General features: G+C 34.8%; 2 protein-coding genes across 3 annotated transcripts in view; both read left to right on the top strand.

Annotated features, from left to right (window-relative positions):
- LOC121417129 (lipoxygenase homology domain-containing protein 1-like) overlaps nucleotides 1–13,293 on the top strand; it is a 95,020-nt gene extending 81,727 nt beyond the window's left edge. For both annotated transcript variants that reach the window (XM_041610712.1, XM_041610710.1), the window contains 10 exons: nucleotides 1,212–1,372; nucleotides 2,036–2,122; nucleotides 2,970–3,102; nucleotides 4,879–5,106; nucleotides 6,071–6,244; nucleotides 6,768–6,906; nucleotides 8,112–8,279; nucleotides 10,142–10,248; nucleotides 10,992–11,144; nucleotides 11,994–13,293. In XM_041610712.1, the coding sequence (XP_041466646.1) occupies nucleotides 1,212–1,372; nucleotides 2,036–2,122; nucleotides 2,970–3,102; nucleotides 4,879–5,106; nucleotides 6,071–6,244; nucleotides 6,768–6,906; nucleotides 8,112–8,279; nucleotides 10,142–10,248; nucleotides 10,992–11,144; nucleotides 11,994–12,217 (1,574 nt within the window). In that variant the 3' untranslated portion in view covers nucleotides 12,218–13,293. The remainder of the gene's footprint in view (nucleotides 1–1,211; nucleotides 1,373–2,035; nucleotides 2,123–2,969; nucleotides 3,103–4,878; nucleotides 5,107–6,070; nucleotides 6,245–6,767; nucleotides 6,907–8,111; nucleotides 8,280–10,141; nucleotides 10,249–10,991; nucleotides 11,145–11,993) is intronic.
- A 6,081-nt stretch (nucleotides 13,294–19,374) lies between these two features.
- Nucleotides 19,375–25,800, top strand: LOC121417128 (cytochrome c oxidase assembly factor 7-like). The gene is made up of 3 exons (XM_041610709.1): nucleotides 19,375–19,572; nucleotides 23,072–23,212; nucleotides 23,811–25,800. The coding sequence occupies exons 1-3, from the start codon at nucleotides 19,470–19,472 to the stop codon at nucleotides 24,263–24,265; spliced, it is 699 nt and encodes a 232-aa protein (XP_041466643.1). The 5' UTR covers nucleotides 19,375–19,469; the 3' UTR covers nucleotides 24,266–25,800.
- The last annotated feature ends 1,172 nt before the right edge of the window (nucleotides 25,801–26,972 follow it).

Raw genomic sequence — 26,972 nt, 5'->3', positions numbered from 1 at the left:
GCCTCAATGTCGATTATTCACTCTAAGATATTTTGATCTATTTGCTTTGCATTACCGCTTTATAAATAAAATGATACGGGTCCCGTTCCAAAAAGAGTTACAACTGCGGTAACCTTCGCTGTCATGGCAACTACCATCATGATGGTTACAAGAATCACAATCACAATCATGGCAATTATATATATATTCATGGTTTATTTATTCCAAAAACAATACACATTTGGCAGCCAATGGCTGAAAACAAAATGTGTTTACAAATGGTTCACATATATATATATATATATATATATATATATATATATATATATATATATATATATATATATATATATATATAAAGAAAATACAAATTAAAGAAAATGCATGTATTAGACCTCGTAGACTTAAACTCCTTGATATGATGACAATGTTGGGTCCGTTGAAAGTAGTAAATAGATTAATCATAATTTGCCACAAATTGCTCAAAAAGAAATACTAATTAATTAAACACCAGTGGAATAAATACAAAATTCAGTAATCAATAATACAAAGTTGAAGTATTCTATAATAATTGTTGCGCAGGAAAACGGATTATTAATGAAATTTTTAACAGATTAATCAGCATTTGCCACTAATTATGCAATAATTGCAAAGTTACCAAAGTTGTACCTCTTTGTGAAACGAAATGTACTATTTTACTTTTCAATGTAAACTAAAAAAGTAATTATAATAATGATATATATTACATGAAGAACATATGCAAGTGATACATTTGAAATCAAGAATTTGCACACTGAATTAATTCCTGAGTGATAAGAATGGCAATTGTATCAATGATATTTTCTTTGAAAGCTTTGCTAGTATAAAAAGTAAGGGAGAAAGTTGATTATTATTGTTGAAGTAAAGGAGAAAGCTGATTATTATTGTTGAAGTAAGAGAAAAAGTAAGGGAAAAAGCTGATTATTATTGTTGAACTCAACCCAGGTGAGGTAAATGGGTACCTGGCAGGAATTTATTCCTTGAAACGCAGCGCGCGTAACAGCTGCACTGCTAAAGCCAGGGTAATTATGCTGCATATACTGTAGAGCGCTTAGAGACTTCTGACAAAGTAAGTATTAAGTGCTATATAAGCAAGTATAATTATGATTATTAATTTTACGAATGTGCAAATTGCAGCATTAGCATGCCAAGGGATAAACTCACTTAAATTGATTATGATTTATTCCTTGCAGAAATCACGTATGAGCTGGTGGTTTTCACGGGAGACGTTCAGAACGCTGGTACCGATGCCCAGGTTTCACTGACAGTGTTTGGAACAAACGGCTCTAGCAATGAGATTGTCCTTGATAAGAACGGGGATAGATTCGAGAGAGGCAGAGAAGACTTGATCAAGGTAAAATTTCTTAACCTGTAGAATTTAATGAAGTCAAGGTTGATCTCTTGTTTTAATCTTCAAATGGGCAATTAATACTTTTTATTCAGTTTCAAACTTTGTATTGAAATAATGCAGGATATAATATGATATATAAAGTGCAAAAGGATGTTTCCTATTCACATTTTATATGGTGATTTTGTTGTTATCCTGTTGCCAATTTAGAGTGTTTAATTTAATGATAAGCTTTTAAAATCTTATCAAGGTAAATTACTCTTGACCAGTAGTGGACTGTGACCAGGAGGAGACAAAGCATTGGAGGGGCACAGCATTGTTCACAAACAATACAGTGCCCCTCCAATGCTTTGTCTCCTCCGGGTCACTGTCCGCCAATGCTCTTTACACATATAGGTACACAGCTGTCATAAGTTCAGAGTTAATCTGCTTTGGTCCTCCATTTGGCCACAATCCCTTTTCTTTTTTTCATTTTCATACTTTGACAAATATACAGATTTAATACCACTCAAAATAAATGATAATAGCAGAATTTAACAGGTTTCTAATTTACATTTTTAAACAGTGATTTTGTTGTTATCTCATTGCCAATTTGAAGTGTTCAGAGATCATTATTAATTTCTTTTATTACTTGGGTTATTTTCAATCATCATATTTTTCTTTTTTCAGCTTGAACTGGAGGATATTGCCCCACTAAAGAAAGTCAGGATAGGACACAATGGCAAGGGAAGCAGAACTGATTGGTATTTGAATAAGGTAAGAAAAATGTCACCTTTTATAGAATGGAATGTCTCAATATACACATACATGTAACTCAAGGATGGATGAGTCAATGTAAAGAATAGGGGTGCTTATTACTTCCCAAGAGCTTGTAATGTCATACTTACAATGTAGCTGAAGAGACTGATTATCTAAACAAGAACAAAAAATCACCTTTCATAGAATGGAATATCCCAAATATATACATACAAAAAAAAGTTGGATGAGTCAATGTAAGTAATATGGGTACTCATTACTTGAAGTTAGAATGGCAGAGGTAGCTTAAGAGACTGATTATCTTAATATGGTATCACCTGTTATAGAATGGGATATCCCAATAAGCACATACAAGTGTACAAGTGGTGGATTGGTCGATTGAATGAAATAGGGATAGTGCTTTTTGTATGAGGTTGCATGAACAAAAGGAAATAGAATACACTTGTTTCTTGATGTGCAGCAAAAAATCATGTTTGTAAAATGTTCATGTAGTCACCAAGTTTATATTAAAATTTTAAAGGTTGTTGGAAATGATTAAAATTTAATGTATCACCTTTATTAAGTGGAATATCATTTGATATGTTTGCAAATTACGGGAGGATAGATTGGTGATTTTAATCAATCAATCTATCCATCCATTAATCAAAGGAAAGTTAATGTTTATGTATTTCATTTATACAATGTATATGTACATCATCAGTGTTTAGTTATGTATTTCATATCATAATGTACTGCCAATGTACTGCCATGTTTTTTTAATATGGACCAATACATGAATCTGAATCAGAAAATCCGGCTATAACTCTGAATTTGTCTCTATTATTTTGCACCTTTTATCATCATTAAGGTGACTTTGAGGAACATGGAGACCGGTGACCTGACGACCTTCAAATGTGAAGGCTGGCTTTCAAAGACGATGGGAGATAAGAAAACGGTGAAAGAGCTTGCTGCTATTGTCAAAGGAAAGGCACAGGTCAAAAGTAAGTCACACTTCAGGGTGTTAATTGGTCTTATTTAGTGCATACATTGATAAAATGCTATACCGAAAGCAACCACTGATGCGTACAAGTTCTCTTTCTTCCCACGTACTGTCAAAATTTGGAATCACCTCCCAGGACCTGGGGGGCGTTTCATGAAGGGACTTGTCGGACGTTTTATCTGACAAGTCCCATTTTATCTGACAGTTACCATAGTAACAGTACCTCTCAGCCAATCAACATCAGAGAAAGATGTCCGGTCTGACAACTTGTTGGACGAAAATATATTGATGGATGAAACACCCCCCTCCCCCCGTTGTAAAAGGAACAAACGCAACTGTATTTAGAGAGGCCGCACTACATTTCATCCTCCTGTTGGGTCTCTTATGCTGTAAACCAAGAGGCAGTTTTTACTTGCACGATACACATTCACTTTTTAATGTATGTACAGTCCGACCTCGCTTATCCCGACACGTTGGGACCAACACCAATCCGGATAAGGGATTTATTCGGATCTGGGAGACCCAATAGCTACACGTTATCTATTGTAGTGGGCGTACATTATTCACTGCAGTGTCAGTGCAAATTATAGGCGGTATTTTTATGGAAATGAAATCGAACGATGGTCAAAACTGTTGGATAATTTACCTCCTCAAATGATTGAGGTATAAATCGAGCATACTTCAAAAGAGAATGAATGACATCGCAGCTTTGCAATGTCAGCCATTGTTATACTGACTGTAGGCTCAAACATGATAGATGGCGCTGTCCATATTGAGGCCTAGCGTTAGCTAGCAAGACGTGTTGTTTTTTCCTGGGAAACAAAAAGAGAACGTGATGAAATGTTTGCACTGCGCCCCGATTTCCTGGAAAATCATCCTGCTTTTCAGTGATTTGGGTGAGATATTTTCATGAAAAGTAATGTTTTAGGTAGACTATATTGGAAAATATATGTAATCAAAGTGAGTTTGTGTATAGGATTGAGTTTAGATTGCAATCTCATTTCCTCACGTACTAGATTAAATTGAAAAAAAAAAATCTCAGCAAGTGTGCGTCCGGATAATAGAGAGATCCGGATAAGGGGAGGCCGGATAAGAGAGGTCGGACTGTAATTGAAATTTCAAATTACATCATGGCACCTCGCATTGATGCACAGAATGTTTTCATCCCGGGATAGCTTTGTAGCTGCTGAAAGGTATTACTCTTCAAGGTTCAAAAGTTTCAAATAATAAATGTATGCTTTGCCATAGGCCACTACTTGGAATGTTATTGGAACTTGAAGTCATTCTTAAATCAATAGATTGCCAGCAAGGGAGGGTCTGAGTATCAAATCATTATTTTTTTTAATGGGGAAACAGCAGTGAGTGAACAGGGACAACAAAATTATAATTTTAAATTTGATGAAGATGTAGACTTGAGCCATATTAATTTCAAATTAGATAGCATTAAAGTATTGATTTAGTAGACCATAGGTTAACTTAGAGCACACATTTTGTGGAGTGCCAGTTGTCGACTCATTCAGAAAATACCAATCTTTTAATCTGCTATTAAATGTCTTATATTGATTTGTTTTATAAAATTACACATAAAGGGTGATATATTATCATTCAATGAATTTAATTGAATTAATTGGTACATTATAATTTCTATGGTTGTTGTATTATGAAAGATCAAACCTAGGATTCCATATACATGTGGACTAAAATGCTTCTTTAGTCAAGACTTAAACCTAAGTTTATGTACAGAATATCATCCTGTGTTAATCTCTCTTCGATTCAGACTCAAACTACAAGGTCATCGTGAAGACGTCGGACAAGCGGGGCGGGGGAACTGATGCCAACGTATCAATGGTCCTCTTTGGTCAGAACGGGGCGTCGGACGAACTGAAGCTGAAGGAATCTCAGACGCACCGGGACAAGTTTGAACGCAATCAAGAGGATATATTTGTCTTCTCCATGTTGAGTCTTGGAGATTTGATTAAGCTTAGGATATGGCATGATAATGCAGGTTAGTAAATAGTTTGTTCTTTCCTCTTTTGTCTCTGACTTGACAAAGGAGCTAGTATGAAAGATGGAGATTTTAACAAACAAGTTAAGTTGTCTAATATCATTATCACCACCATTTCTTCATCATCATTACCATCATCATCATTATCATCATCATCACCGTCATCTTTATCATCATCATCACATCATCATCAACAACATCATCATTTGTCATCATCACCATCATCGTCATCAACATCACATCATCTTCATCATCATTTGTCACCATCATCATCATCAACATCACATCATCTTCATCAACAGACATCATCATTTGTCATCATCACCATCATCAACATCACATCATCTTCATCAACAACATCATCATTTGTCATCATCACCATCATCATCATCATCAACATCTTCACAACATCTTCATCATCATCAACAACATCATCATTTGTCATCATCATCATCAACATCACATCATCTTCATCATTATCAACATCATTTGTCATCATCACCATCATCATCAACATCACATCATCTTCATCATCGTCAACAACATCATCATTTGTCATCATCACCATCATCATCAACATCACATCATCTTCATCATCATCAACAACATCATCATTTGTCATCATCATCATCAACATCACATCATCTTCATCATCATCAACAACATCATCATTTGTCATCATCACCAACATCATTATCATCAACAACATCACATCATCTTCATTATCCCCATCATCATCATTACCATAATTACCATCATCAACATCATGATCACAATTCTCATCATCATTAACATCATCACAATCATCACCATTTTCATCATCGTCATCACCATCACCATTTTCATAATCATCATCATCTTTACATGTGGCATTTCAAAATCAAAAAGAGTATAAAAAAAATGATAATATTACAAAATATGATTCTTTGTTTTCCTAACAAACAATGTTTTCCTTTCTTTATAGGTCTGAAGGCAGGCTGGCATTTGGATCATGTGAAGGTCTTTGACGAGACAGCTGGGAAGGACTACTCCTTCCCATGCTCAAGATGGCTGGCGAGGGACGAAGAAGATGGACAAATTATGAGAGAACTTCTCTGCTCCAATGCACTCACTCCTAGGGATGACAAGGAGAAAGTCAGTAAGTACACCCCTATATTTTAAAATGGAATAACCTGTCTGTAGTGTGTTTGTGCATCAAAACTGGATTACTCAATTGTTCAGTAGGTGTATAGTGAGGTAGGAAGAAAAAGGAAAAAGTTAGTGAATACACCCCTGTTCTATAAAGTGGAATAGTCTTTCTATCCTCTGGTTGTGTATAAAACTGGATTACTCCAATAGTCTCTAGGTATAGAGCTAGGAAGGGAGGGAGGTGAATGGGTTGAAAGAAGATAGTAAACCCCTAAGATATGAAGTGGATCAGTCTTGTAATTAATTAAATGATGAGACTGGGTTTTCAATTTTATAAATGGTGAAACACGACAAGGGCATATGAGCATTTATGGGGGCCAAATTGTCCCCCTACTACTCCCCCCCCCCTCATAGTCCATGTTTTGGTAACATGGTACAAAAGAAACCTCTTTCGAGAATACAGGCCATTACGTTTCTCTCTATATTGATGTACATCTAATAATCTTTGCTGCCTTGCATTTTTTCCATTATAGCATATGACATCACTGTTACGACGACCGACAAACGGGATGCCAGTACCACTCAGAATGCTTACATCATACTAGAAGGGGATAGACGTACCTCTCGAGAATTCCTGATGGAGAACTCGCCGAAGAGAAAGATTTTGAGAAGGTCAGGGAATGGAGGTTTTTTTTTCTTGTTTATTCATGTATGTAATATAAGATGGCATATTTCACTTGATGGATAGCTTTTCATGTGATAATTTTCACTGAAAATTAAAGGGGAAGTTCACCCTGACAAAATGTTTATTTTTATAAAAAATCAGAAAAAAATAATTAAAAAATATTGCCCAAGGTTTGAGAAAAATCCATCAAAAATGAATAAATTGTTAGAATTTTTATTATTTGTTTTGTGGCGTCATAAGCAAGCAGCTTCCATGCATAACGTATGTATGGCGGAAAATCAATTAAATGTCATTTTCTCAGAAAATTGAAAATAGTTTTTACTGTAAATTCAGTATATCAATGCACAAATCATTGCACCTGTTTCTTAAAAGAAAACTAAAATAAGTCATCATGAACCATTGAAAACTTGATATTTATGCATTTTATATTACACAACATATTGGACAGCTGCTCCTTTATGATGTCACAATTCCTAAACTTATAATTCTAATGACTTTCGTCACCTTTAATGTATTTTTCTCAAACCTTCACAAATGTTTTATTATTTTGGGGGCTATTTCTACAACAAACTTTAGTTCAGGGTGAACTTAACCTTTAATTCATTTAGATATTGTTTTGATTCAGCAATCAAAAGATTATGTAATTCCTTGATGGAATGAATGAGTCGATGATATGATGACTCATTGAATATCCAAAAGCACTATAAACAATGGTTGGTTGTTGAATAGATTGAAAAATTAAGATCCATAGAAAATATTAAAATGATAAAAAGATCCCCCTTCTCTCTTTATAATCACATGATTTGCATTTAATTTTTTACCGATATGTTCATAAAAAAAACTTAAAGAAAAATAAGATTTATTTATTAACTGATTGGTTGGATGATGAATGGAATTAAGAAATCATTGAGATCCATAGAAATAAAATAAAGAGATCGCCCCCTCCCCTATATTTTGAATCATCTGATTTGCATGATATTTTTACTGATATTTTTACCAATACATTCCTAAGAAATCTTGAAGGGAAAAAAATTGTTTGCTGATTGGTTTGTTAATGAATAAAGAAAGATTGAGGTCCATAGAAATAAAATTACAAAAAGATTCTGCATGATATTTTTACTGATAAGTTGATTAAAAAGCTTGAAGAAAAAAAAAGATTTATTTGTCTTCTGATTGGTTGGTTTGTTTCCAGAGGAGAGACGGACAATTTCAAGTTCACTACGAGGACTGTGGGTAAAATAGACAGTATCGTCCTGGGTCACAAGGAGAGAGGTGATGGGTCGCGACCTCAAGGTCAAGGTCGCGATGTTGATTGGCATTGTCATGAGGTCGTCATCACAGACAGCAGCGACGGTTCAAAGTAAGTCCTAGAACATTCTCAAAATTTCCAGATGATTTTCCTTTTCTTCTTAATACTGAAACACTTTTTGAAGGGTTAACAAATTTCAATCTTCTTTATTTCTACTGGCCCGTATTCTAAAGTCGGGTCTAACTTAAACTCAAGTTTAAAGTTGTGGTTTATGTATGGGGAGCCAAAAGTATCAAAATTTTTTATTAAGTCGTATGTTTCTTATGTTTACTGTGCTCTTTCCTGATTCATCGATGGTGACGACAATTATCTATTTATACTTCCTACACAATTATGAATGATTTGAGAGCCGAATGAGCTGAAGTATGATATCTCTACTGTTAGTGATTATGTAACAATTGGCTGTCCATACTTAAACCACAACTTTAAACCTGAGTTAAAAGTGATTGGTTAACATTGGTTTGACTTTTAAAAAATCTGAGCTAGAAGGTCACACTTGTCACCTGTGTCTGTGATATGTTCCAAAAATGAAGCCTAGAAAGAATTGCGTTCGAAAATGATTATTTAGTGCTTTAAAAATTGGAATATGAAGTGACCGGAAACACCATCTTAATTTCATCCCATACACTTATGTGTACTATTTAGGTGTCTATAAGACGCCTATTTACAAAATCAGGGTTTGCCTTGTAGTTTTTAGCTTTTTATTCTCAATAATGGTTATTTTCAAGGTTTATTAGTTCTAATACATGCACTTGTCCACATGTTTCATCTTGGTTTGAGAATTTTTTAAATCGGCTGCTCACAAAGTTAAACTATACCTTTAAGTTAAACCTGACTTCAGAATACGGGCCACTCTTTCTAATACCAGTTGGTCTTATTTCCAGATAGTCTGTTTGATTACACTCTCGGTTCACCAATACTCCACATGGAGTGGAGGATGTCCATGCATTATATACAGGCTGGATCGATTGAATTCACTGATAGTGTTGGGGCTGCGGAAGCGGGGGGCTAGCCCCCCCCCCCCCACTTTTTCCAAAACCGTGTACAAAAAAGTTAAAAAGACCATAAGATTGTAATTTTTTGCACGGTCGGCCCCCCCCCCCTCCACTTTGAAAACTGTTCTGCGGCCCCTGTAGTGATAACAGGTTTCTTGTAGAAGGAAATCAATGTATACATGAATGATTGTTATATTAGAGAATGATGTAGATCCTTATAAAGGTCACCATGCACCTTGCGATTGGTCTGCGACCTGATTTTGGAATAAAACATAGTAAAATTGGATGCATGTATTGCGAATAAAAGTGAATTGAATTTCTAGTTGTTATGACTTATAGCATTCGTACGCTTGACTACGATTTTTTAAACAAAATACAAATTTAGGGAAAAGCACTCTTCCAAAGAAATGATAAACTAAATACAAATCATATCCCAAAGATTAATAAGATATATGATGATGATGATGTTAATGATAATGATGCCATATTTACCCAGGGTAGCCAGTTTATGGATTTCATCAACATTTTTTTGTCCGACATGTCAGATCTGACAACTTTCCTTAATTTTGACTGGCTGAGAGGTACTGTAACTATGGTAACTACCAGGTAGAACGGGAGCGTTTCATAAAAGGATTTTATCCGACGAGTCTTGTTTTATCCGACAATTACCATAGTAACAGTACCTCTCATCCAATCAAAATCAAGGAAAGTTGTCAGATCTGGGGAGCGTTTCATCAACATTTTTGTCTGACAAGTTGTCAGATCTGACATCTTTCTCTGACTCTGATTGGCTGTGAGGCACTGTTACTATGGTAACTGTCGGATAAAACGTCCGACTAGTCCTTTCATGAATCGCGCCCCCGAAAACTACATTAGGCCAATTTGCATATTTCAATTTTTGTTTTCTTTATTTATCAGATACGTCTTTCCGTGCAAGAACTGGGTCACATTAAGCAATCGTAAAGATGAAGCAAGGAGATTGCAATGTAAGAAGATGGAGGAAGGCATGGTAGCGGCAATAAGAAGTAAGTCACAGTTAAATGTTTATGTGAAACAATTATCATAGACATGAGAGAAATATTTGGAGGCTGTTCTGCATCCACATGTTCAAGCTCTTTTCAGAAACAAGAAAAATCTGACACCACCGATTAACTTGTGGTCTAGTGGTTATGACTCTTGCCTTTCAAACAGAGGGTCATGGGTTTGAATCATAGCCATGGCGTGTTTTCCTTCAGCAAGAAATTTATCCACACTGTGCTGCACTCGACCCAATTGAGATGAATGGGTACCCAGCAGGATTAATTCCTTGAATGCACGATTGTGGAAGGCAGCTTGAGCTAAAGTCGAGGTAATAATGATAACAACAATGCGCCTCGGAATAGATATTGTTTTTAGATGGTGCTATACAAATGCCTATTATTGTTATTATTAATAATAATGATTTAGTTATGAATAATAATGATTTTATCCATCATTATGAAATATGATTATTTGATGATAATGAAACCAATGATATTTGATAACCAATTTCCTTCAGCAAGAAATTTATCCACACTGCGCTCCACTTGACTCAGGTGAGGTGAATGGGTACCCGGTAGGAAGAAATTCCTTGAATGCTTTGAGCGCCTAGGCAGCCCAGCTGAAGCCGGGGTAATAATATTAGCAGGGCCCACTGGGAGAACAGTGTTCGAAACTGAAGTGGCTTCCCTGGGTAAATATACCTATATTAATATTATTATAACCTTTCCATCATTATTATTCAACTCAGATCTTGCGCCGGTGCAATACGAAGTGATCGTTGTTACGTCAGACGAGAAGGGGGCTGGGACGGACGCTAACGTCACTCTCACCATATATGGCAAGAATGGCGACTCCGGAAAACAACCACTCAAACAACGATTCAGAGATCTCTTTGAGAAAGGTATGGTTGACAATGAAAATCCCTGGTAATGTTGCTGTTGTTGCCAGTTTCGTTGTTGTTCCAGGAAACCAAGACCCAAGAAAAGAAGTGATCTTATTGGAAAGAGTAAAATGAGAGGAACAATTGAAAACAAGTTTCATCAAAATCGGTAATGAAATAAGCAAGTTATGGATGTTTAAAAAATCTTGTTGTACTTTCTATGGGCATCCTCTAATTGGCAAACGTGCTTCAGAATTGTTGATTTTGTGGACAACTCTCCATTTGTTTTGTACACAGATTTTCCCCTTTATTTTACGTAGTTCACATTATGTCCTGACCTTGACATATGTGGTGTGAATTATATTTTCCCATGACATACATTGTGCTCAAAAGGAGGCAAGATGCAATTTGAAAGATAATCAGGAAAATCTAAAAATTTGTGTACAAACCAAATGGAGAGTTGTCCACAAAATCAGCCATTTTGAAGCATGTTTGCCAATTTGAGGTTCCCCATAGAAAGTACAACAAGAGTTTTCAAACTTCCATAACTCACTTATTCTATAACCGATTTTGATAAAACAAGTTTTTGATTGCTTCTCTCATTTTATTCTTTCTGATAAGATATATTTTCTCTTTGTATTTTAGTTTCCTTCAATGCTGTTGAAGATCATATTCTTGGTGATGTAATTTCTTTGTGGTATGGGGTGTGAAATTTCAGCATTTTTGTTGATTTCAGCTTTCTTGTGCTTTTATTTTCAGCATATTGTCAGCTTTTTCTGTGCTTTGTTTGTACGAAAGTATAGGAACTCTTGCAATTTCAGCTCATATAAACTGAAGTAAACCATCAATTCTGCATCCTTCTTTTCATAGGTCAAACAGACAAATTCAAACTAGAAGTCCTTGATCTTGGGGAACTAGAGAAGATTCGGATCGAGCACGACAACGCGGGCTTCAATGCCGGCTGGCTCTGCGATCACGTTGAGATCATCAACTTGGCATCGGGCTTGAGGACCATGTTCCCATGTCACAAGTGGCTGGACAAGAAGAAGGGAGACGGAGAGCTCTTCAAAGAGTTATTCCCTGCAAAAGAATAGGATTAAAATGTGAGCGTGAACGCAGACATTCTTATCCAGTGGTAGTGTTCACACTGTCTTTGCTTAGTCATTTTGGTCCTTATTAAAGTATAGAGGTCCCCTATTTTGAAGGGAGATACATATATTCATGAAGACAGAGAGTAAGAGGGATGTTGTTACCACCAAGTGTGTACTAGTGAACTGAGCTGTGCAAATTTGGACAAAATTCACCCCTTTTCTTTAACTGTTACCCTATAAAAAAAACGGCTTTAAAACAATACGAGAAAAGAGCAACAATTTGCCAATTTGTTCATTGTCTTACAGTTTGATGGTGTACTTTTTAAGATGCCCAGGATCAGAAAAATAGTTGGGGATTAAAAAAAAAATTGCCAAAGAATGACATGAATTTATAGTGTGAAAGTACCCAAATGACTTGAATGAGAGTTCTCTCATTATTATTATTATTATTATTATTCAAAATGTCTTACCTCGGCCTGACAACGGTGGATCAATATTTCAAAGAACAACGTTCTAGTGCAATGTTATTTTATCTGTATATTCACATACAGATAAAAAGTAGACGATGGCAGTTTATGTGAAGAGTGTGAATAGACCAATAAGTTTTCCATGGAAGTGTTTGTACTAATCTTACACAATTTATATATCCACATGTGGGAATGTAAGATTTCCCATTTTCTAATGCCAACAAGTACAAATAAATTTTGAGGTATTATTCTGTGTAGTACTATACACAATAAATAATATCTGGAGAAGTACAATCCTTTGGAATTAGTAATTATTGGTACTTGTGTTGTCTTTTCTATATTTTGGATACCTTAAATGAATGATTTTCAAATCATATGAGAAGTGCTTTTTTTCTAAATTATTTCTGCCTTATTTTTAATATTACATATCATGAAAATGAAGACATTTCCCTAATTTACTTTCAATACTTTTTATGCCAAAAGATTCTTCATAAAACCGGTATTCAAAATGTGATGTTGTATTCTTATGCATTATGTTGTGATGCACAAATAATTATTTGCTGAATTGCTGCATTTTTTTTTTTAATTTGATTTTCTAGTCAGTAGTGGCTGAATGAATACTGATACGGGCTTAAGATATATATTTTTGTCAGTTTAGAGTTGTAAACGCTTTTTATAGGTTTAACCAATATTTGGACATCGAGTTATTTTGGATAGTTTTGTATTTTCAGCATGTTCTTCATCATTTCCATCATATTCCACTCCATTTTCACGAATTTTGAAGTTAACATGAATTTCTAAATTTCAATGAAAACCTCTTATCTTGCAATGAAAACATCTATTACAGTCAAAACCTATAAACGTACATCAAAATCTTCATCGAATTATTTCATCTTTCAAATTGTGTATTTCCTTCTTTCATTCAATCAAAACTACATTATGAATATGTTGACTAATGAATATTCATGAATATTGATATCTATGAATATTTATAGATATTCCTATTTTAGTATGTTAACATTTATGGTTATTAATGAAGAACTGCCCCTCCAGATTTGCATTAAAGATTCTGCATGTATGTATTCGTTTAGGTTTTATTTTGTTTTGTATGACATTTTCTTATTTATTGTCCTATTCTCCATCAAATTCCTGTTCATTATATTCCATTTTGGAGTTTACTTTTTCACCAAATAATAGCTGACATTTACTCAGGATCAATATTATTACATTTTATTTGTATATGACACTTTATCAAAACCTAAAATCTATTTTATTGTAAATTAGTACTGTATTTGTTTCATATATATATTCCCAGTAATGCTAGTGTATATAGTCAACATACTTGTTACTTAAATATATTTGACATTGTAAGGAAGTAGATTTTATGTCATGTAAATGGTCTGTCAAGACTTAGCCGATGACTTACGGTAGATATGGATAATTACATGTTGAAAATGCTAGAATTGTAGTATTAGTGCTATATGAATTTAATAATTATTAAAAAGATATTTCTGCCTGTAGGGATAACTAAGCTAGCATATCTTGTTATCTGTAGAATATATATATATAGATATATATATATATATTGATCATAGCGTTTTAGATTATGACGTAAATTACGTAATGATGATAACATAATGATTCCTTTGCTACACAACGCATCTCATCAGCGTATACATGCTTGATATATGGCGCTAGAGCGCAATTTTTGTATGAATTTGTTGTTAATCAATATTTCACTTTCTGAAGAATTGAAGACGAAACTAGTAAAAGTGAAATAATTGAGCATTCTTTGACTATTCTTCATTTAGTTTGATTATTGTATAATATATATATATATTCATTCCTCTTCATGAACATTGCTGATAAAACCTTGAGTTTTGGGTGTTCCTTTTGAGCAGTACAAAACACACCATACAAGGGATGGAATGTACCTAGAAGCCTGTACATTGATGTGATATTGGTTGATGTTAAGTGTTGTAATTTGTTACGTGTCGTGAATAACATTCCAATTATTTGTAATCAGAGATTAATATATTTGATTTGTAAATATTTTTGAAAAAGATTGGATATTTTTTCATGTTCAGTAGTCAGTTTTATAAACAGGACGCTAAAGAAAATTCATAATCATGTGTTTGAAATTTCATTGCTCAAACTACTGCAATTTGAACTTTCAGTATGTTACAAGAGCTAGTCTTGTAAATTAACCAGATTGTACATTTCCTTTGTTAGTGACCCCCTCTCCCCCCTTCTCTCTCTCTCTCCCTCATTCTGTCTGACCTCTCTTACTGTCTGGATCTCTGTATATCTCTACCTATCTTTTTCATTAGTGATAATATGTGTATGTCGTTTCTGAAGAATTTGGGTTAAAAATTTATTATTTTCATTCAATTAATTTTGGTAGCAAATATGTGTAGTCTTTTTCATGGTTTAACTTAGCAACTGAAATATTTTTTTAACTTTTTATCACATGTCAAAATATTTATGAAAGCATTAGAAATGTATTCTAATTTTTTTTTTTTACATTTTCCAGTCTGTCTGCCAAAATTTAAAAAAGGAATTCGTAAACATAATAATGGTCTGCTTTCCGTCTATTTTAGAACACTTTGAAATATATATTTTATTTTTGTTTAGTAAATGTTTGATCTACATGTATATATATGTTGATTGGTATTCTATTTACTTTGTTTTTATTATTTTTTATTGGTTGATATTACATGTTCCTGTAAATTTTGACAGTGAAGTTAAAGTTGATTGTGATAAGGTTAAGATAAGGAAAAATTCTTACACTATTTGAGCTTCTGGGTGATGTTATAAAGTTTCATTCAAATTATGTTATAACTGACAAAGTGAAAATTAAGCTTCTTTTGCCCTTCAAATCGGCAACAGTCACTAATACTTCTTTAATTTCATTCAATACTTGAAAAAAGAAATATTGAACAAAATATTGCCAATTTGCACTTATAAATAGTGATTTGTTGTTTGCATTGAGTTGCCAATTTAGAATGTGTAATAATTCTTGCTTTGATTGGTCGAGTGGCTTTTATTCAGTATATTGCAATGGAATTGATTTCAATTTTTTGGCATATATTTCCCCTTTTTATCATGAGTGCTAGTATTGAAGATAGGAAAAAAAACTGCTTAAGTGTCTTAAAATGGATTCTGTGTGGTGTACTAAAACATATGCTGAACTGTCTTGAAATGGTTGACTTAGTAACCTTGACCACAAGATTGTGATAAAAATTTATTGTAAATTCAACTCAGGTACAGTAATTTACCTTACTAAGAATTTTTTTTTTAATTCATTCACATTTTCATGTCTATGTATTATAGAGAGTGCTTATAGTTGTGGGTTTTCCACTGTAATAAACTTGATATATTTTCTGGAAGAATGCAAAAGATTGTAGAATATAAGATGGTGTAAATTATTATTGGTTGTACATTCCAATTGAAAGCCATGATGAATGATATGCATTTTCAAGAGATAAGGATCAGAGAGCTTTAGTGGTACAGGTCTTCGTAAACCATTTCCTTATGGGCTGAATTTCCTTCCGTTATGCAATTGTTTGTGACCAAAAGTAATTAAATTCCATTTATATTCATTGGGAATAGATTTTATTTGCATCGAATTTGGATAATTTAATTGTAGTCCATAAAGTATGTTAAAAATAATTGGTTTCCCTGTATTTCTCTGTATGGTGGTATTTTGCTAATAGATGAAATGTAATATCAACAAATATAGATATTGTTCTTATGCTTTGACAAGATGTAAAATCTTATTTTTCAATGATGGTTCAAGAAGATAACATTTTTGTTATTTATTGGATTTTGTGCCAAAGGTGTGTCGACATACTGTGAATTTTTATTGATTATATGAGAAAATGTCCCTAAGTTAATTTTTATATATTTTTTGAAAATATTTTCTTTATTTCAGTAAGTCTAGGTTGCTTGGGGTTTTTAGGGCAAAGCACAGGACTGATGTAGTCTACAGGCACAGACCCTGATTGAAACTTTGATCAACAAGTGTGTCTCCATGCAAAGACTAGCACATGTAAAACTTACTGTTTCAATTGAGCAAGAGGGGGCCTTCAGTACACAAGGCATTATAGGCTGCACATTCAGACCCTTAACTCGAGTGAAGGGTCTGCACAGTAGACTAGGACTGATGCGTGTGTAGGAACCATTACAATAGTTGATATCAAGCACGTGTATTTAGAATCCTTAAAGGCCTGTAGACAAGCCCGTATAGTCTATTACATTTGGTAACATAAGTAATGATCCAACTCCAATAATCTATGTCAATCATGTAGTAAAAACGAAATCATAAAAACTTCTTTTTATTCCTTATAAAGGAATTTTTCAGTGTTGTACATTTTATAGCTTTTGGACAATGAAATGATTCTTGTGTGATTGTATCATGTATTATACCATTCGTATGATTACGTTATTGTAATGTGGAATATCCTTATTGCTCTATGGTGTCTTGATAGTATATATACATGAATAGTAATGTTTTGTAAATAAAGTAAATGACTCTACATTTATTGTGTATGTGTTCTATATTTGTAAGACTGATTGGATGAAATGATTTAGAATGATTGTTTAGCCTTGAAGAGTTTGCTGAGGATACCGTCTCTCTGGGCTATTAAAGGGATGTCCATAATGATAAGTCGCATGCAGGAGCGGATCCAGGATTTTCCAAAAGGGGGGGCACATTTTCTCAAGGAAAATTTGACAAGCCCCCCCCAAAAAAAAAAAAAAAAGTTTTCACCCAAAATTTAAAGTCATTTCGTCCAACAAAAATTTGACAAGCCAAAAAAAAATGGCATATTTACATTGCAAATTTTGATTATGCCTATCAAAGGGGGGCACAGGCTGGATGTGCCCCCGGCCCCTTGGATCCGCCACTGGTCGCATGCGTTATAAAAGCAGAAATAAAGAAAATTTTGTTGATTGGAAGATCTTGTGAAAATTTATGAGAGAATTATGAATTTTTAAAGTCTGTAATTTGTATATATATAAACTAAAAAAAAGTTTGGAAATCTGACTTTGATCGATTATCCCTCCTCGGTTTAAGTGAATATTAATGTGCGATATATACTAATGAACAGATCATTAATTCTCCTTAAAATGATACCCTACATGATATGATTATCGTTCACATGGAGATGCAGTGCCTTGAAAAGTGGGGCAAGGTCAATATTCAAAAGCTGCAAAATGACACGATATTGAAAGTCACTGTTCATTTTTTCCGTGGTGATGAGTTTCTCAGCGGTTTCTTTTGTTTGGATACACCTTAACATAAACATTAACATGGAATCAAACACACCTCTGCACAAGCAAACACATAACAAACAAAGAAGCATGGGTATTGAAAACCACGACTCAAAGTAAAACGTTGTTATGTCCACCACAAAAACCACAACAAAACATCAAAAATGAAGCAGGGGCTTGATTTGAATGGATTTTCATCTGTATTGCCACAGACAAAAGAATCATGTTCTACATTGACCCTTCATGACTATTTGTGCTCGTTTTGCAGCTTTTCAATTCAGACCTCATCCAACACTTTCGAATCCTGCTTTTTTCATGATGGCATGATCATGGTATCATTTTAAAGAGAATTAATTATCTGGCATTGTGTAAAATTATTGGGAGAAATTAATGGCCAAACTCAGATTTCCAAACTTTTATTGAGGGGTTTATATATATATATATACAAACAGCTTCTTCCTTGTATCATGTAATACAAATCCCATGAATTCCTGTTTTAATGGAAATGAAAGAGAATTAAGAATAGAAATAATGTTTCTGGTGATATATCCACTACACATACTAAATTGCTTTCAACTTTTTGGTTATAAAACTGCATTAAAAAAATCATATCATAATTATACAACACATGCATGTAGGAGCTGATCATTTGAGACATCACAAAATCAACTAACATTACAACATTTCTTTTACATTATTTCATCAAGCTTTTACCAATATCTTTCTCATATTTTTCCGCTTTTGTTAAAACAAACATATCATCAGGGAGAACTTCCCCTTTAAATCCTTGTATCTCAAAACTTTAATATCTGAAGGCAGCTCAGGAAAAGCTGTATTCAGAAATAATGTCAATGATGGCAACCTTACATTATCTAAAAAAAAAAAAAAAAAACAGTCTCCCAATTTATTCAATGAATGCTTTCCACCCGGCATGCAAGAGCCTTGGAATGGTTAAGTCATCCTTAAGTTTGACAACAATTATATATTTTGTGGGGGGTAAGGTAGATCAACTTTGGAAATTGGGGGAGAATGAATGGAGAGCCTGACTGATATTGGTTTAGAGAGGGGGAAAATGAAGAAATTGATAAAGAAACACTAAAAAGGTACGTGAGAGGGCCCTGGGAGTGAGACGGGGGGGGGGGGCAATAGAGCGATTGCATGATGGACTCGAGATGAGAGAAGGAGAATCGGGATGAAGACGTTTGTTTAGGAGAGGACACTGCTTCATGAGCTAAACAGGAAGATGGCAGGAAAGGGAGAAAGGAAAAGAAGAGGAGAAGAGGTAGAAGAAGGATGAGGAGAAGGAAAAAAAACACAGGAGAAAAATATAGGAAGGAGAAGGGGGAGGAATTAAGTTGAGAAAATTATGAAAGAATAATGTGCAGCGAACTACCGTACCGCAGATGGCGCAATTCCAATTGCGTAATTTTTTTGGATTATGGAATCCTCATCAAGTCGAAGCAGACGAAATTTTGTTTTCTCCCGGATTTTCTCCACCAAAGGAATTAGTAAAGATGTTTGCCGTGGACTTTAAAAATGAGGATGAAGTCAAAGATTACATCAAGAATGTTGGAACAGAATATAGCTTTCAGTGCTATAAGGAAAAAACGCCCGATGGTAAGAAATTTGTTTGGTCCCGTCATCACGGGCTGCTTAGCGAGACGCCGGTTATCAAAGAGGCCGCAAGATCTGGCCACTCTTTCGGTGTCTTTACGTACCGCTGCCCGAAGCAGCTTTTGATGCATGCGCTCTGCTCTGCTACATCAATCAGCTTCAATGTAACGTTAGCTGCAGTGCAACTGCTTCATTGTCTGCAATTTAGGTTTCAATTAGATCCCATTTTTCATTTGAATACGTGTGTGAGTGTGACTTTCTTTGTGAAGAATGATGCACTCATTCAAGAACAAGGTTATGATATAACCTTGTTCCCACTCATTCAATGAACAAGGTTATGATATAACCTTGTTCTCAGTTATATCTCCATGTGTGGCAAAATAAGGGTGGCAATGTTTGGCTAATTTTCTCTTTTTGTTTGGGGCAAATGCTTGATGTTTTTACACCGACAGTTTCAATTACACCTATTATTCATACAACGTGGCTCTTATTTAAATTTGATACTTTAAATCATTTTTTTCTTAATTAAAAATAGAGATCAAAAAATGAAAATTTTCTTGCCATATTTCTTTCCACCAATAGAGGGCGTACAAAAAATATGCCCAAAATTCAAGTTTTTGAGCGTGCTGGTGAATACAAAAATTATTCCCAAGTTACTAATGAAAAATTAAATTGCAACTTTATGGAAATTAGTAATTTTGGTCACAAAAGTGATATTTTAATGATTTTTTTGAAGTGTGTGCTCTGTACAACATTGGCATACCATAGTCCTACCTGTAGATTCCCCACAGGCAGGGTGGTAGCAGTGAACAAGTGGAATGATGATTAATTAAGATGTATTCATTTCATGAGGCAGCTTATGTAGATAATGTAGTCGGCAATAGTCGGTTAGATTAGCGCACGTTTTGACTTTCGGATAAGATCGTAGATCTCAACGTGAGGGGTTCGAGTCCCGCTTATGCCAACACGCGTCTAACAAAAAACATCTGATGCTTTAGCGTGTGTTAGCGTGCCTCACAACCAGCTGTATTCAGTGCAGGTGTGAATGCAGATGGAAAACACTATGCCATCAGAAAGGACGCAAATGTTGGTGCTGTGTATAGGAGAGTCACAACCTGCACACGTTAAAAAAAACAATACACACTATGAGTAGGGTGTTCACCCAGTGTATTGCACCTGCCAGTCCCGCCAAAATTCAGGTCAAGTCACCCGATGCGTTTATGCCCAGGAAGACCCTCCATCCTATGTATCCAGATCCAGACATTGAAAGTATTTAAAATCAACGTTTTTGTCTTATTGGAATGGAATCTCCATGTCAATCATATCTTCCAGTTTTAACATTACCATTCCCCATCTCTCTCTATATTCGTCATTTTTCATAACTTTCCTCTTGTTTTATTCTTGGGTTTATCCTGTTGGCCAGTGAAAGTAATTTTTTTCATTTATGAATTAAGTGTGTGTTCCATATTAAAATCATTCCTGATAATAGGAGTGGGCTATACATGGGTCAAAAATACTTTTTTTGTAATTTCAATATGGGAACAGTTTTTTTTTATTCCTTGTAATGTATCTCAACATGAAATGACAATATTTTTTGTCTTGGGTCCGAGAAAAAAGTGTGCCGGGCCAAAATCCAAAATGGCCGCCAAAACCACCCAAAATCACAGTTTTGGCCACAACTTCTTTATTTGGTGGTCTTTTTCTTTGGTTTTGGTGTCTATTCATATGTATTTGGGGGCAGGCAATTTGTTTTTCCTATAATTAGTACTTTTAAACCATTATTTGTAGAGTTAAAAGGTAATTATACCTAAATTTTTCAATTTTTATAGCCTTTTTTCAGCCAAAAAGTAGATTTTATCGTCTTGGGGTTCTTGGATATTAGATGGTACGAGGTCAACAATAGCAAGCAGTTTCATAGAGCTATATCGCTTTTATTCCTCTACTATGGGTTTTTACGGATATTTGTGAAATATATCTTATAAAAAAAAATGTTAATTATACATTAAGGCTATACAGTATACAGTATACAATGTACTGTACATACTGCACTGCATACATGCATTGGCCACCATGACAAGGCATGTATAAACTATAGTGTTATACATGTAGAAATGAGCTCTTAGGTTTAGAATTAGATGCCTCAGGAATTGAAGATATGTTTTGTCTCAGAAACTGAGGACATGTTTTGTCAAATATGCTAATTCAGGGGGCGGAGAAAGCTAATTAACCCCACATCATGGCATTTAAACTGTAGATATTCTGGGCCCCGTTGCATAAATTTACCATTATGTTAACTTAATGGTAACTTACATGGAATCCTTGGTTCTGATTGGCTGTTGATCAACGTTACCATGATTATATAGTTGCCTGACCCCATAAACATAGGCCAGTTAGACACAACCAGGTAAAAAAAAGCCTCCAAATGAAGAAGATATAGCTACATGTAGATATGTGATGTACGTATATGATATGTGATATTTTATGTGCAATTTACGTTGTTGGTTTCATCATGTACATCAGCTGACAAGCAATCAAATTCACAATTCACAATCTAATTTTAAACCTTAAGAGCTTATTTCTATGACACTATAGTTTATATACAGGCCTTGTCATATGTCATGGTGGTCAATGCATGGAAATATGCAGTGTAGTGTGTACAGTAACAGTACATTGTATACTGTATTGCCTTAATGTATAATTAACATTTTTTTTAATAAGATATATTTCACAAATATCCGTAAAACCCATAGTAGAGGAATAAAAGCAATATAGCTCTATAAAGCTGCTTGCTATTGTTGACCTCGTACCATCTAATATCCAAGAACTCCGGGACGATAAAACCTACATTTGGCTGAAAAAAGGCTATAAAAATTGGAAAATTTAGGTATAATTACCTTTTAACTCTACAAATAATGGTTTTAAAGTGCTAATTATAGGAAAAACAAATTGCCTGCCCCCTAAAACATATGAATAGACACCAACACCACAGAAAAAGACCACCAAATAAAGAAGTTGTGGCCATAACTGATTTTGGGGGGTTTGGCGGCCATTTTGGATTTTGGCCCGCACACTTTTTTCTCGGACCCGAGACAAAAAATATTGTCATTTCATGTTGAGATAAGGTAAAAGGAACACAAAAAAACTGTTCCCACAGTAAAACCAAAAATCACCCATTTATAGCCCACTCCTACTGATAATGTATTTTAATGATAAGATATTCACTTCTTCAAATCCCTTTGCAGTATTCTTGTCCTTTGGCTTTTGCAAAGTGCTTATCTACATTTTCCACTCTCCTTCCATGTCAGGTGTAATAGATTTACAGTAGCCTGGTCTATACAGGCACTTCAAATATTCTATTTTTATCAAGCTTAGCACTATCAAAATCACATTATTTTTAATATCATAATCATTATTATGATTATTGTTGTTGCTGCTGTTGTCATCGTCGTCATCATCATGATCACCATTATGCCTCCTTCACCTTTTCTTGTCTTTAATGCAGGTTGTTACAGACTTGGGGATTTCTTTTCCGCTGTAAAGAAGGATTTCTCCCAGGCAGCCAACGCGTATCAGAAGAGCTGTGATGACTTCAACCACCCGAGGGGGTGCAGCAAAACTGGAGCTTATTATCTTCATGGAAAAGGTACATTGGTTTTTATTAAAGTTAGTGAGGCATTAGCTCTCTTGGGAATGTTATTATTTGCTGACTCGAAATAAAGCATTGGAAATGCCTCGAACAGGGACTTCCTTAGTTCTTTTGGGGAAAGCAACCTCAGTATTCTAGTGAGATATATTTGACCAAGCCTTATTATTTGGGCAATAGTGTCAGGCCAGGGAAAGTGAATTTAAAAGTTAGCCTAATTTAGGCATCAAGAATTTGACTAGCAAACATTTTTAAATGCCTCAGGACCGTAATGTGTGCTAGTCATAAATCTTGATCTACCCTGCTTAGACTATGTGTGATTTATATCCAAATGATGTCAAATTACTATTAAGGTATCCAAAAATAGGACATTGCACCTAGAAGTGTAATGTTTTAAATAGAAAAGGAATAGAAAATAGAGATATGAAATTGGTGATTCCTCCTAGTATATAAGTTAAGGATGATGAAATATGTAAGATAATTTATTGTACGGTAATTCCTGTTTATGTTCCTGTTTATACATGTATATACTGGAATAGTTCAAATAGGCTCAAGTATGATATTTAAGTTTCATTTTAATTATCTTCAAATAATGCAGGTTTTGAGAAGGACAAAGAGAAGGCACTCCATTACTTCACCAAAGGCTGTAACCTAGGCAATCAAGATGCTTGCTTTGGGGCTGGCTCTGTCCTTATGTCTTCCAAGAATGGTACCCCAGACTCCACTTTAAAACAAGACAGGGACAAAGGCCTCAAGCTGCTTGAGACTGCCTGTAAAAAGGATCACCAGGCAAGCTGTTTCAACCTGAGCGCTGTCTACATCAAGGGGTTGAGCGGAGTGGAGAAGGATATGAAGAGAGCGATTGAGTATTCGACGCGGAGTTGCGAACTGGGACACATGTACGGTTGCGTGAATGCAAGCAGGATGTATAAACTGGGGGATGGCATCCCGAAGAATGAAGCACTGGCGATTAAATTCAAGGAGAGGGCGAAGACGCTGCATGAGGAAGCCCAGGAAGTGAATAGGCAGCTTCACTTTGGTCAGACGTCATGATCTTGCCATTCACGCCATTCTGAAGGTGACTCTGATTTAAACTGGAATCTCTTTTGACGACAGAAAACTCTTCAACTTAAATGGAAATCGACTTAGAAGATTATATGTTTTGCATATTCTGCTCTGAAATGATGCGTTGAGTTAGATGATTATTTGGCTTGAAGAAGAATGATTTATGCAGAGTCTCAGTGAACATAATCTTGGTACTTGCCCATAATCTAGGAAGAAGCTGCAGCTATGCTTGCTGTTATGGTAAACTTAAGCAATCCCTCTGATGCAGCAATACTACAGTTACAGACTATTCACTGACTGTACCCTCTCGTCTTGCTCTAGTTTCTTTTTCTCTTCATTAAATACAATTTGGTAGAGGGTTTTTCATACAAAAAACTCATACCAGAAATTTTTCAATAAAAGAAAACAACAACAACTACAGGAAAACAGGATTGTTTAGATGCTGGCTGCAGCCAATGTTTGTAGCCTTATCATATCAGACATATCTCATGCGTTTCGCATTTAACAGTATCAGACTCTTAAATACAAAGAAAATAGTTGCAGTCTCTACTCGGATTATAGGCTGTCTTTGTACCATTGAACAAACAGTCGAATGAGTTAAAGAATAATTACCCTATGAAAAATTAATTTTGTTCTTCAACTATGTAGAATTGAAATGTGAGATATATTGATTTTTATCTGAAAATAAAAGTTAAATTCATTTCTATTTATATAGATTTGTGTTATTGTTTAGGGAAATAGGAGCTATGCCTATTGCCTAAGTGATACTCAAGAGTCAATCTGCAATTGATCATTACAACTTTTAACATCATTTTTGTCATATTAGTGGCCCATGTTTCGGGTGTTCAATGGGGGGGGGGGGGGGGGGGGTTATTTCATTAACGTAAAGTATAACTAAACATCGCATGTATATTATTATGACATATAATATATTACCACGTGTGTATGCTTTTGCATACTTCGCTCTCCTTTAATAAGTTCCCAATCAAATAATGGCCTTGCCCCTATGAATTACTTCTTTGAGCCCTGCTAGACCATACGAGGAATTATCCAACCTAAATTGGACAAAGGGGGTGTACACTATGGCCCGTATTTTAAAGTCGAGTTTAACTTAGACCTTGGTCTAACTCTGTGCTAAAATTATGGAAAGCCAAAAATGTCAAAAATTGGTTTACATTGTATGTTTCTTATGTTTACCTTAATCTTCCCTACTTCTTTAATGGTGAAGACAATGATTATAATTGATATTTCCTAGACAGTTAGTAATGATCTGAGAGTCAAATTAACTGATACATTGAAATTATACTGTCAGATTATTATGCGACTATTGGCTATCCATAGTTAAACCACAACTTCAAACCAGAGTTTAAATTAAACCTGACTTCAGAATACGTGCCCATAGGTCAAGTGACATCTGGTTGTCGAAATGTTAGAATGAGTGTTCACTGTCATGTCACTGACAGTGTGTTTTAATAAAATGAAAATTCATTGAATTGATAATAAACTATTTGAATTTATTTAAAGCAAGAGTTATATCATTTCTTTATGCATGATGTCATTGTGTACAAAGCAAGTGGTATAATATTGAAGATTCAAAGAAATTCTGGCCAGCACCCAGAAGATTGTAAACTCAATCTGAAAATTAAGTCAGAAAAAATCTTGGCACCAGCGGGATTTGAATCTTTCATCACTGGTCCATGCATGGCTCAGTCACGATAATATACAAATATCTCGGTGCTTCCAATTTACTGTACACGTGCAAGCCAGAAATATGACTCTTCAATGTCGTACTTCTAAGCTATCCTTAACATTCAAAGTGGTATATTGTGGAGTACCAAAGTGATGACGTCACGAAAAACTTGGTTTGCATTCCAGCGTTTTAGATACCATATTCTGGTAGAGCATAATGAAAAACCCACACTTCCAAAATTTGGTGAGAATTGGTCCATGAGGGCATTAGATATGACCCCATGAATACATGATTAGCCCCATTGAAGTCATTTTATTATTGGCCTGGGGGTGTTTCACAAAGATTTAAGTATGACTTAGGTCGCACTTAAATGTCGACGCGTACATGATATGCAACGCGCAATCTTATTGATCAATACGCAGTAGTGCGCGTCCTCTTGGCATGATCTGACCAATGCTGTCATGCCTTTTATACTGCGCGCAACTAGACATTTAAGTGCGACTCTAAGTCATACTTAAATCTTTGTGAAACACCCCCCTGGTTTCTAACATTTAGAACCACGGGGTCAATAATACATTGACTTCATGATGTCAAATCAACCTGGGGCCCCATCGACCGATTCTCACCATATTTGGGTTGTGGTGGTTTTTCATCATGCTCTACCAAATTAGGGTATAATAACGCTGAAATGCAAAAAGTGACAAAGGGGAAGTTCACCCTGACAAAAAGTTTATAGTAAAAATAGCAGAAAAAATAATAAATAATATTGCAGAGGGTTTGAGAAAAATTCACCAAATAATTCAAAAGATATTAGAATTTCAATTATTTGATTTGTGACGTCATATGCGAGCAGCATTCCTACATAGCGAATGGTAAAAAATCAATGAAATGTCATTTTCTCAAAAAACTGAAAATGGTTTTCACTGTAACTTTTGTATATCAATAGACAAATCATTTCACACCTGATCATGAAAAGAAAACAAAATTAAGTCATCAGGAACCATA

Source organism: Lytechinus variegatus, chromosome 6, assembly GCF_018143015.1.
Source record: "Lytechinus variegatus isolate NC3 chromosome 6, Lvar_3.0, whole genome shotgun sequence".
Classification (NCBI taxonomy): Eukaryota; Metazoa; Echinodermata; class Echinoidea; order Temnopleuroida; family Toxopneustidae; genus Lytechinus; species Lytechinus variegatus.
This window is presented reverse-complemented; position numbering and strand designations above follow the sequence as displayed.

Excerpts from the sequence above, each read along its gene's own strand:
- LOC121417128 (XM_041610709.1), top strand. The coding sequence starts at position 19,470 with ATGTTTGCCGTGGACTTTAAAAATGAGGATGAAGTCAAAGATTACATC. Across the intron at positions 19,573-23,071 it reads TAAGGAAAAAACGCCCGATG|GTTGTTACAGACTTGGGGAT; the intron begins GTAAGAAATTTG and ends TCTTTAATGCAG. Across the intron at positions 23,213-23,810 it reads TTATTATCTTCATGGAAAAG|GTTTTGAGAAGGACAAAGAG; the intron begins GTACATTGGTTT and ends CAAATAATGCAG.